The sequence below is a fragment of the Hippoglossus stenolepis genome, chromosome 18, assembly GCF_022539355.2.
Source record: "Hippoglossus stenolepis isolate QCI-W04-F060 chromosome 18, HSTE1.2, whole genome shotgun sequence".
Lineage (NCBI taxonomy): Eukaryota > Metazoa > Chordata > Actinopteri > Pleuronectiformes > Pleuronectidae > Hippoglossus > Hippoglossus stenolepis.
In genome coordinates this window covers 12,413,530-12,426,190 of record NC_061500.1, presented here as the reverse complement: position 1 = coordinate 12,426,190, position 12,661 = coordinate 12,413,530, and the positions used below count along the sequence as shown (strand labels likewise).

Here is a 12,661-nt window from a genome sequence, read left to right as displayed (position 1 = left end):
AGAACAGTCAGCAGTAGGCTGCTAACACGTTTATTGCTATCTGTCCATTTGGTTATAGAAATCTTAAAAAAGGTGAATAAATATAAGATCTCCACTGAAATGAAATCTCATTTGCAGCTGTAAACTATGAAAAGAAACTACGATTAACTACCTCACCTATTTAATCTGGAGTTGATAAAAGTTCCTTTCATGACATTTCATAAGTACTTGATATCCACAGTGATTTGTACCATGTCACTGGATACCCAACCTCCCATTGAGTTTGCCTTTTCTCCTGCAAATTCTGGTGATTTATTTTTATCTTTATTAATGTTGATCCATTGCTGCTTTCAGCTGAGGGAAAAGCTTGAACTTTTGATTCACCAACTCACAGCCACTGTTTGGAGCCTCCTATTATCTTATATGGGAAAACAACTTTGGAATATCAACACAAATGGAGAAAAAACAAAATTTGTAGTTGCCAAGCATCTGCATTTCATTCAACTGCAGGAGCATAATGATGTTAAAACTAATTTGCAGTTAGGAATAAGCGCACTGTGGTTATTTATTAAATTGTTTGACATTTAAATCCATCTCTTTTTTATTAAATCTAGCAAACTTTAATGAAAAAAAGTGTTTGTTTTTAAGTATTCTTGTCTTTTCGATTGCTCCACTATTATTATTTTGTTACCTTTGCCCAAAATAAGACAATCATCATCTACTGGAGCCAACAAAAGGAGCAGACCACACAACACCTACGTATGTGGGAAACATTGTTCCAGGATGGCTTTATGAATGACAGGAAAGGTTAATCAAAGTGGAAGGAAACTTTAAGTCTCAAAGGGGAACAATACAACACTCTCTACACCTTACTCCACCTTAGTGGAAAAAAGAGAGAAGAATTCTTCCATCACCGCAAAAAGCTTTGCTTAACACTATGTCCTGTGTCATTTCCTGTATATTGGCTCAAACATTTCCTCAATCAAAAGCAGCTCCGTAAAACTAAGCAGAGACTTACGTGGCAGAGTATTCAAACAGGCCGTAGTAAGGATTGAACATCTCCTTAGATAAGAGGAAGAACCACTCTCTGGCCACGCCGCCGTAGTCCAACCCTTTCTCCGACTCGAACTCGATCCACAGCCGTGCCTTCAGAACATCCGGCCTCTTCAGGGACATGATGCGACGGTACGACTCTTCGAAGATGTTGTTCCTGTGCAGTTTCATCTCGAATCGGTTGGGGATGTCAGCCTAGAACAAGTGACACACATAACTCACTTTAAGGCAAATACACCAAGTGTTGAATACAAATGAAATAGAAAGAAATTTGAATGTGTTTAAGTAAGTACATGACCTTTATACAAAGAGAACCAATAGATTGTTATAAAATGTAACTGCTGGGTTAGGTTTAATGTTTTTTTAGGTTTAAAGACTGATTTCTGCCCCAGGGTGAAGGTTGTGGTTTTAAACTCTATGAGCAGAGAATAAAAAACATTTGATAAACAGCAAAACATTTTACAAATTTAAGGTAAAACAATTCTGTGTTATATCTCCTCACTGTGCTTACACAATTCATTTAAACATTTTATTGATATACACTGAACCTTTTAATACTGCTGTCTATGAAAATTATATTATAATTGCTTTATTGCGCAGCCCTAATACTCTCTTAATGTGTCTCACCACATTTCTGTTTCTATCAACTCTGTTCAGATACATTAACTAAAGTGCTGACGTTAAACATGCTCTTGCATGAGTCCATGTGCACATGTGTTGTTGTTGTTGTTGTTTTTTTCAAGTTTCTCTCCACTCAATAATATTCATCTGGATCAGAATCCAGCATTAAAAAAACTATAGTTATCAGTAGTGTGCAGTTCTGCCTTTTACCTACCAAGTGTTAATTACAAATAATGTCAGATGATTGCAATGAATATTCAACATGCAATAAAAACTATTAACTCAGTCACGCTGTCAAAACAGTGTAAAGAAAGTTAAATAATAATAAAATCAATGAAGCAAAGCAGATCACCTTTGAGGTTATGATCAGATTTAGCTTTGCCCTGGTATTATTGTACTAAAGCTCCTCAAAAATAATCGATAAACACAAACACGTGAAGACGTGCACTTTAAAAATCAGTTCTTACAGGTTTCTTCAGTTTCTTCCTGAAGTAGTCGTATTTCTGCTTGAACTCTCTGGAGTAGGGAACAGCCTGCACAGACAACAAAAAACACACAACAGTCAAGGTGTGGTAAAGGTCAAATAACATCAATATACTCATTAGGGATCAGCTTCTGATGGAGGAACACTGGACTGGACTACATAGGGAGTGACAGGGGGAGGGAGGTTGGGAGCGAGGGAGAACAGTATCTGTAGTGGTACACAGATTAACAAGAAGGTGCTGGCATGTTAAGTGACAACCGCAGTGACAAAGTGATTTTTCTCAAAGACGCACTGAGGCTGATGATAGCGTGTGACAGATGGAGTTACAGTGTTAAGAGGAGAGGTTGTTGTTTCCATGTAGCGACACTGTTGTGCCAGAGACTCTGAACGAGCAGGAGGAAACTACTCACAGGTCCTGTGATAGCCGGACTCTGCAGTCGAGGGTCCTCCCACTGCGTGTTCTTGGTATCTGGTTGAACAAAACACAAATAAACATTTGAGGCATTGTTACACGCTCCCCCCTTGTGTCTTTTTTCTGCTCCTCCTTTCCTCACACTTTCTCCTCTCAGTGATGAACATGATACGTGGAGGGGGATTTAAGGGAAGCTTGAGAGGCGCTCACTCTCTGTCTCACTCTCTGTCGTGCCAGCAGCATGTGTCATTGTGGCAGTGTTAATTGTTTGTTTCTTTTTGAGGGGTCTGGTAGTCCTCGGTTCTCGGTTTTTGTTTTATTTAGATATTGTTACTTAGGTAGACGGGGGGAGGTATCTGGATCCGACGGCCCATTGCGTGGTTGGTCCAGAACAATTCATTTTTCTGTTCTTTTTGGTCAGGCCTCCACACTCCCACAGATTAATTTAAATTTGTTTTATTCTTTTTCTTTTTTAATAAACTCTTTGTTTTAATCGTGACTCTGGCTGAACGTCAACTTTATATGTTCCGGTCACCTGGTTGAGCCAAACTAAATTCATGAGGCTGTGGCCATAACATATTTGGGGGCCTGTCTTAAAAGTAGGTGCTGTTGTTTTTACGATGTAAATGATTAGTCAGATTAGTAAGAAATAATCAACAGCTTAAATTAATAGTAAAAATATGTTGCTGGAATGGTGAAATCCATCCGTTAAGATGAGAGTAAGCATACCTCCTTTATACCATACAGAACAATAGTGAATCAGGTGGATAAGGGCTGTACACACGACCAAACACAAGCTCAACACAACGGTTTCTTACTGTGGTCAATGTAGAAAGTGCGTCCGTCTGAGTGAACTCTCTCTTCCCATCCAGGCTGAAAAAAAGAAACACGAGGAAGAGTGAGGACAATAAGTCAACATGACAGAGCATTATTAAACAGGCCATGCTCAAATAGTAATTTAAATCCATCAATGTTCTTTCCTTTTGTTTTTTTTAATTCATGTTTGATTGAACTTGACTGAACACTGACAGCTCAGCACCGCGTGCGAGACAAGCTCAATCAACCACCCACCAAAGGAACTGAAGGGATTTTCTCTCCTATTTGAGTCAGGTCTGAGGCAGCAGCAAGGCAGGGATACGACCACAACATTTAAGTTAAAGGCCACCACTACCAGTCAAAACCAGTACACCACCACTGACACAGTGGCCACTCAGTGCAGTGCCACAGGCCACACACACACGCACGCAGACACACGGCAACAGCAGTCAGGCAATTAAAAGAATTACAGCGGATCGAGAGTCAAGGGTGGGGAAAACAGGGCGGGTCTGACAAATCTGTCAAACAGGGTGTACCTACAATATGTATATACACAAATATGTGTGCTTCTAAATAAACTGCAACTGCTTGAGCGGACACCAGATGATAACACATGCAGGAAACAGCGAGTTTCTTCTTCTAATGTACAGCTTATTTTGTTTCCATCCAACCCTCCCTCCGCAGCCATGTTTTCCTCCTTTAATCCCTCCTTGTTAATTTGCTTTTTTAATCCATTTTTTTCCCCCAACTCATCTATCTTTGTCTCATACACAGATAAGAGTACACAAGGATGGAGAACGATGGGGCGCTCCAAACAGAAGGGAGGGTGGTGGTGGTGCAGGGAGGGAGCACAGAGAGGTGGGGTTATATATTGATGAAAAGGAAAGGGAGAGGTACAGTCCATCCATGCCGGTCATGAGAGAGAAAGAGAAAAGAGCGAAAGAGAGAGGAAAAAAATAAAATTAAAATAAAAGTGCAAGGCTGTCTGCAGGCATTTGACCAGGCCGGACCAGACCAGACAGGTAAGAAGGCAGGCAGAGGGAGGGAGGCACCAACCAACCTCCTCTGGTAGGTTCTGCCAAACAGACATGGCCAGGTGTAGAAGAAGTAGTAGCATACATTAGATCCACCAGAACGGAGTGGAAAGAGAAAGAGAAGGAGGGAAAGAGAAGAGAGAGAGAACACACACATGCACACACCACACAAGCCTGTGAGATGTAGAAACCCATGACGTGTTCATTATTCAACATCTAGCTGTGGTAACGTTAGAGCCCATCTGTTGGGAGCTCGTCTTTGTCACATAAATAATAGTGCAGGTGACAGACACCACCTAATTATGGATCATCACGGCCCCCAGACTCTGCTTTTCTCGTCCTCGTTCTAACACTGCCCACCCCCATCTTTTCTAACAGGTCTAAAAAGGACATGTCTAACACTGACATCTGATCATGTGTCTCCTTTTACTTTACATCAAACATATACTGACCAGTGAGTGACGCTAACTGTACTGTAAACGAAGACCACAACTGCAACTTGAAAAGACACCCATGGCACATTTTATCTAGGGAATCACGTTACACATTCATGGTAATTTAAACAGGTTGAATTTTGCAAACAAAGCTACACAGTTAAAAGGGATCTGCATGGCTGTCATCAGTGTATCTATGGGTTGAATATGCTGTTGGTCTAATTGCGATTGTACTTACGGGAAGAGGACCAAGTTCACCAGGCTCCATTGAGTTCTTATTCCTCATATGTACTGGGTATTTCAATCTGGGATCCTCCTGGTCGGCCAAAGAGAAAGGGAAGGAATAATAAGATAGTATTTTTAATTGAATGGTAAATATAAAAATGTATAGCTGTAATAGTAGTTTCAGGGTAAACAGCTCTCAGAGGTTTACTTTGTCTGAAAAGCTGAATCCTTACTTGAGATCAAGTAAATGTGAAATAGATTCTTATACCACCAGGTGTCACTACAACATCCAGAGAGATCGACACTAACCACTTCCCTAACTTTCCTTTATGATTACTCAAACTGTCAAATAATGCTCAGAATCACATGCAGTAACAAAATAAGATTATATAAAAATGTTATTTCATGTAAATCAGTACAGATTACGAGGGAAATAGAAAACAATGTGAAAGAAGGTTATATAATTTATCTTGTATTTAAACTGTGTATGTGGTTGACTTCCAGAGAATTGTCCTTAAAATTCCAACTCAATACTTTTGGAAACTTTATATATAAATATATTCATACAGGATAGGCTGAAAAACTGTTCTGCCCTACAAATATATAATTGTTAGAAAATTACAGACCTGCACAATAAATAAGTGCTCTTCGTTCATATTTATTAAAACATCCCCCAACTTGCTATGACAGTGAGTTAGCTCACCCAGGTGGTTACTCTGCTGTTGTGGTCGATGAAGAAGGGCCGTCCGTTGGGGGCTATCCTCATCTCCCAGCCTGGGGGCAGGAAGCTCTGCTGCGTCTTGTGCTGGGACTTGGGGGAACTGTAGGGGGAGGGTTGAGGTGACTGGGGATTGGAGACCGAGTCCTTCACAGCCCTCCGTACCTGGATATTGTTGGCTCCCTGAAAACATGAATGGAAAATATTATATTTTCACTCCCTTTGGACTATGAAAAAGAAGAATGAAGATAGACAGCATGAAATAAATCATCAAGCAAGGACAGAAATCAATCTTCCAAAGGTTCCCTTGGTATTCCGTTAGAAAACTGAGATTGAATTCAAATAGACCATCGTCACCACAATATCAAAACTGAGAAAACTGAGGATAAATCCTTTTGACTTCCATGTAAAGCTGCAGGGAGCTCAGCCTGTCAGGTTTTTAGTCAAAATGTCGCAAGAAGGCTGCATCCATACTTGATAAGTTCTACAGATGTCAGCTTTAACCAATTCCCTGCATATTGGTTTTGAGGTTTAATGGTACAATAACTGCTTAATTTGGAGATTTTCAGTTTGCATTTGTTTCCCAAATCATGTTAAAGTCCAAGAAAAAGTTTAAGTGGAGTTCCTCTGCTGTAACACAATCTGAACTCTTTATTTATACGTTTCTGGTAATAGACACCTTGGTCAAGGCTAAAAGAGAAATATGTTACAGCAGGACACCACAACTCAACAAACTGTGCCTGCAGGAAGTTCACCATTTCATCTCTGGTATCTTAAAATCTAGTAAAGCAGCATTTAACAGCATAATGAGTCTTTCCACATCACACGTTTCCACGTTCTTTTAGAGGTAATTATCACTGACTGAACTGTTTTTTAACAAGGGAGAAGTCTGCATTAATTAAACCAAAGACCTTCCACCTCCTCTGTAATTGGTAATTACAACATTCTGCTCCGAGTGTTTCACTTCCTTTTACTTTCCACAACGTCTTGTTAACACACACACACCACACACACCACACACACCATAATTACACAGCTTTCAGGTCTGTTCCCTTGGTGGTAGCTAAGGATCTTCATCTACTGACTGAACCCCTTAAAATGCAGTTCAGTGCAGGTCAAACAGAGACCATCCATTTTTAAATACAATGTGTTGATCCTAATTAGTCAAGTTTGTGTGGTGTATTTATAGCTCCACTCCATAATCTAAAGTTCAAAATTAATGTCGGTTTGTAAAGAGGGTAAACGACCACAGAGGATAAAGAAGTAAATCAAAAGTTTCACACCTTCTCTAAAATGTGACTCCATCATCTGTTTTAAACTGCAATCACAAGTGCAGTTTTAACGACACTAAGGTTCCCAACACACACACACACACACACACACACACACACACACACACACACACACACACACACACACACACACACACACACACACACACACACACACACACACACACACACACACACACACACACACACACACACACACACACACACACACACGATGTACGCATGAAATCTGATAGGTGCAACAGAATCCAATTTAGAAAACATTAGAGATTATTCCCAAATGTTATTTGCCTAAAAGTCTTAATGTCGCTTGTTTGCTCAAAACAAAATGCTGACATTACAATGTGCTACCTTAAGTTACCTGTTGTTATTACTTAACACATGCATCACCTTCCCTGTTTGATTGCTAAACCCACTGAATCAATGAGTAAGAGACCGGATTTATGATAAAAAGATAAGATAAGAAGTCCTTTATTAGTCCCAAATTGGGGAATGTTCTAATGTTAGTAACCTTTACGTGAAGGACAACACACTGTGGAGAGAACTTCATAAGCCATTACTGATCATTGGCAATCCGGTTATTTAAGTTAGGTGATAAAATGTCTGGCAGAATTTAAACAATGTACAGATCAAAACAATAATTTAAATTAACCACTACTACATGGGCTGAGTCCAACACTTTGAATGTACAAGCAGAAGCTTCGGTCTAAATGGGCTTTCATTAAAATTTCTGGAGGCTGGAGGTTTTTAGGGTTAAACGGACATATAGTATATAAGGTGTTTTAGTAAAAAATTTAATGCTCACTTATTCTCTCATAGAAGACGCTAAAGAAAGGCAAGGTTTTCAGCGATAAGAGTGTAAACGGTCTTTGCAAGTGGAAATTCATATCTCAATTAAGATTAAAAAATGATTAAAACGTCGCACAGCCTTACATCTATTATCAAAACAAGAAACGGATTACTTCAAACAGGAAATGCACAGTCATTGTTTCCTTAATCCTCCCACAGGGTTCAAAACAAAATTGTTTTTGAAGGTTATTTGCTAATGATGAAATAACCATGAGATCTACAGGAACAATAGACTTTTTATTTGCTTTTGTGGCTGTGTTATTAAAACTGCCTCTGGACTTAATGATATTCCGTTTCCATGGTCAGTATGACTTTGTGTATTTTGCTAAAAGCAAACCCAAGGAAATCCAATTATATTATTAATTTAAATTATTCATTCAGCAGTAACGGAAGCATCTTGGATTTACCACGCCAGCTTCATCCTGTTAGTGTGATTACTTCAACACACACACTACACTGCAGAATGAAATGATGACTGTGCCAAGCGTGCATCACAAATCCATCATCACACAAACAAATCAAAGAAAGCTCGAGACCATTTTGTGCTCAGTCACCAGCTCATATGTTGAAGATGGAAGAAAGAGCAGTATGAAGAAATAAAAGAAGTTATGAAAATAAGAGAGGAGGAGAAAAGACCAGTTAAATGGTGAGATTAATATTTTCACAGGGAAGGCAATGGTGGATTTAACCTAAAGAAAAAGACACAAAGGATGAAAAGTGTCATATTAAGGAGGAAATTGAGGATTTGCTGGTGGATATTGGTGAAGAACGTGATCCCACTTAAGGACAGACATGCTGATACAATAAAGGATTGCATAAAAATAAGTGTGGAAGGGTAAGGGTTTGGAAACAACAGAAGAATTGCTTCTCAGGTAGCAAAGGGAGGAAAAATCTGAGTATGGTGGAGTGGAGGTGGCTAATTCTCACCTCTAAGGGGGTGGAAAGGGTGACGGTAGGAGAGCTGAGGCTACGAGGTCGTCGGACTAGGGGTTCATGGAGGTGGTTATTGGAGGCATTGGAGGAGGAGGGGGTGGCAGGGGGTGGCAGGGCTGAGGCTCCTCCTGACGCTGATGCTGCTGAGGATGATGCTGCTGCTGCCGATGATGATGATGATGCTGCTGCTGAGGTGCTGGCTCCGTCTTCAGTCAGCTGTCAGTGAGAATAGCACTTTTAAGGTTAAATACGGTCTGGGGAATGAGGCACGTTACGCCGTTTTGCGAAAACCCGAACTTCTCCCCGTCATACTCTTTGCAATGCTGTCAAGGATGCTTGTCTGCACCGGAGAGGACTGGATACAAGCAAAATTAGTTCCTAAAACGTCAAACACATGGGTCATTTAGGCCCAAGAATGCAATCGTTTGTCACTTGAAAGACAAATAATTAAGGATTAAGATTTATTGTTATTGTTACCCTCAACCTTGCTATTATACAGTCATCTAAATAATTTGTCAGCGTCCTCTCCTTCTGAGTAATAACAACAACATGAGAATCAGAGAGTGAGAAGACAGTGTGATGACAGACACATGAACAGGTATAATATAATCTGGAGTGTTCTGATAAATACAGAAATGAAAGGGTGGATTTCATAGAGGAGAGACGTGAGCATGAACCATAACACCCAACCCCATGTAGCAGACTCTCCCTCGGCTCAGACTATGTGGAACCGCCTCAGTTCAGACAGAACGACAGGGGTAGATAAGTGGAAAAACAGGGTAGAAATCGGAAAAGGGAGGGAAAAAAGTGGTGGTTTGCAGTTCCATGCCAGGTTTAGGAAGACGTGACCAATGCCGAGCTGTGCTTCATCCAGAGTATTAAACAAAATGCTAGACGAGAGAAGGGAGATGTGCAATAAAGTTTGACAGAATAGGAAACTGGACAGAGGGAGAGACAGAATAAGAGACTTTCAGGGTGAAAAGTTGCATTTCTTTCCGTCATTCTTTACGGCTAGACAGAGGAGAAACACAGAAGGGGGGGGACAGAGGAGGAGGTGCAGTACACGGGCTGAGGCCATGATAGGGACCATGGTAAGGTCCAGTCCCATGCAAAGAGAAGAGTCCAGCCTGACTGGCAGCCTCCGGACCTGCTGTACCTGCACAATTGGCCTAGTCCAGGTTGTGTTGCGGCTGTTATGGTTCACGTAATAAGTTCTTCCCTTGGCGTCCTTCCTCTCCTCCCATCCAGGGGGCAGGCCAGGGGTGGTCAAGGTGTAAGCAGTCGACGAGGGAGACTAGCCAAGTGTGGGGAGAGAGCAAAGCAAAGAAAACTCATCAATACAGCCCAATATGCTCACTGACACGTGGAGGGACGCTTAATGTAACGAGATTTTAAAATGGAAAGTGAGTTAGGGAACAAATTACAGTCGGTGCAAGACGACACAAACTGAGTCAAGTCGACACAAACTGAGTCAAGTCGACACAAACTGAGTCAAGTCGACTTTAACACCAAATTATTCCACATATTTTTTGCTCAAAATCGAAGTTTTTCCCATTTCAGCTGCACAAAGACAGCAACGGGTTAGAAAACGGAAATTACAAAAGAAGCTTTACAACAATGGGGGAAATAGGTGAACTTTCACACACAAAACACAATGATGCACAAAACACTAAAACTAATATAAGCTTCACATTAGTAAAAGAAGTAGATCATTAAGAGTTCGTGAGTGAACTATTAACAGTTTGTTGCATAAAGTTTTATCAAAATACTTGAACCAATGATCACCACATAAAATGTGGTAATTTTAAAGATACTGTGTGGCTAAGCAGTAATGACACATTTCATTATCCTGTTTTATTGTTCATTATCAATAGCAGACCGGTGGAATACTACCAGGTTGCCAGATAGATATAAAACACACACGCACACACGCACACGCACACTCTATCAAAACTCACACAAAGAATTTTATACTACTACTAAAGAAATTAATCGTTTGGCTTCATCATCGGTTCGTTTTTAAAGAGAACAACTCAATAACCTGCCAGCAATGATATGCCTTTTTAGGAATATATTTACAAAAAGTAGTCTATTTCAGAGATTTATGGTTTAATTTCTTTATGCAATGAGATTATTTATGCTGGTTTTTAATCAGAGAACCTGTTCAGACCTGGTATTAAAGTGTGTCCGGAGATATCTGATCACAAGTGCTTACTTTATCTATTCTCACCAGGTATTAAAGTGTGTGCCGATTGCATCTCCTGTGACCACCTGTGATCGGATCTCACTTCCACGCTCTATATGCAAGTAATCACGTATGTAATATGGGTTTACGAAGACCAAATGATATTGTTATAATCCAATCTGGTCAGGGGACGGATACAGCCCATCCTACGTGATGTGTGTGAACTAATAGAATGTGTACTGTATATTATGAACTGAGATATTACCATAGACTCCTCACCACCTGAGACTGTTTGAGCTCTTGTTCTTCTGGTCTGGGAACTCTGCTGGTGGTAGACAACAGGGGAAGACGGTCTTTAGTTCACACTTTGTCATGTTTTCATTGGCAGTGGGAAGGTAATGCGGCAACAGAGCGTCCGGGAAGTAGTGGGGGAGGGTTGAGTGAGGTAACACTGAATGGACAAAGTGGGGGAATTTATTCTCAAAGGAGGTGAGGAGAGAGAAAAGGGAGTGTGATTATGGACCTTGGTGGGAAAGTGGCTGCGATTATTAAAAATGTAATAGAGAGGGTATCCACTGAAAGGTACAAGCTGTGAGGTCGACAAGCAGCAGGAAGGAGAACAAATAATTTGGCAAGAAGCCACTGTTGTTGTGTGGCCGATTCGATCACACAAGAGGTAGCTTTAATAAAGGTGTAAGTACTTTGCTGGCAGGAACTTTTAGATAGTAAAGTGGAAAGTAAATCAACTTATTGAGACAGAAAACAAAAACAATCAAGACAGTGTGATATGCAGAAGTTGTCGAGCTTGAATTTCCCTGTTGGAGGGAAGACGCAGACTCTTTTCCCTGAACAGTGTTTAATCCCAGGCCAATGCTGAATCTTTATGCTTACCCAAGTAAAAAAGCTACAGTCCGAGAAAGTAATTCTGTGTTCTGAAAATGTTAGAGCTGTGAAAGTGAGTTACTCAGCTGGAGTTCACAGAAAGTTCACTGAGAGAGTTTGAATTTCAGAATTAAAATGTGGGAAAAAAACGACCAAATGCAAAGAAAAACGAAAAAAAACAGACCGAAAGACACATCACAAGTTTGATGACAATATCAGCTGACAGATGCTGGATGTTGTTCTTCTTATTCTAGGCTAAATTACTGTGAAGACAGTTATCTATCTCATTTGAGTTCAAAGTCCTCAAACTACAGTAAAGGAAGACATCAATATTATTAACTATTTTGAAATGTCATGCAAACCCCCAACCCACTATTTATCTACCTTTAAATTAAAATAGTGTAAGAGTGTCAACTCATAATAAAAAGAGGACTCTCTTAATTTGATGTTAATTCCATCAACAATAGTCATGTCATACTCAATCACTATGAAGAGATATACCAGATTCATTCAGCTAACCGGCAATATTAGTTTTCCACATTTGCTTTTCTTTCCAATAAAAGTCAAGCTACATCAATATTTAATGCATTGCAATCGTTGCATCTTAAAATCGATGTGGAGAAATGACAGGGATCGACCGGTGAATGAAGACAACATTACTGTGAGTGGCAATTGAATTAGCATTAGTGTTGTGGAAATGCCCATAATACTAGTGTTATCAATACAAGAAGTACGGACAAAGGA

General features: G+C 40.2%; 1 protein-coding gene across 12 annotated transcripts in view; it reads right to left on the bottom strand.

The window, feature by feature from the left end:
- The window catches only part of nedd4l (NEDD4 like E3 ubiquitin protein ligase), a 45,017-nt gene that overhangs the window by 5,943 nt on the left and 26,413 nt on the right, over positions 1–12,661 (bottom strand). For 3 of the 12 annotated variants that reach the window (XM_035141748.2, XM_035141749.2, XM_035141740.2), the window contains 10 exons: positions 11,301–11,360; positions 10,007–10,144; positions 8,845–9,066; positions 5,762–5,959; positions 5,072–5,149; positions 4,426–4,440; positions 3,368–3,422; positions 2,548–2,606; positions 2,121–2,186; positions 998–1,227 (listed from right to left, as the gene is read on the bottom strand). In XM_035141748.2, coding sequence (XP_034997639.1) covers positions 998–1,227; positions 2,121–2,186; positions 2,548–2,606; positions 3,368–3,422; positions 4,426–4,440; positions 5,072–5,149; positions 5,762–5,959; positions 8,845–9,066; positions 10,007–10,144; positions 11,301–11,360 — 1,121 coding nt within the window. The remainder of the gene's footprint in view (positions 1–997; positions 1,228–2,120; positions 2,187–2,547; positions 2,607–3,367; positions 3,423–4,425; positions 4,441–5,071; positions 5,150–5,761; positions 5,960–8,844; positions 9,067–10,006; positions 10,145–11,300; positions 11,361–12,661) is intronic. The other 9 variants (XM_047344565.1, XM_035141751.2, XM_035141742.2 and 6 more) reach the window with 7 other exon arrangements.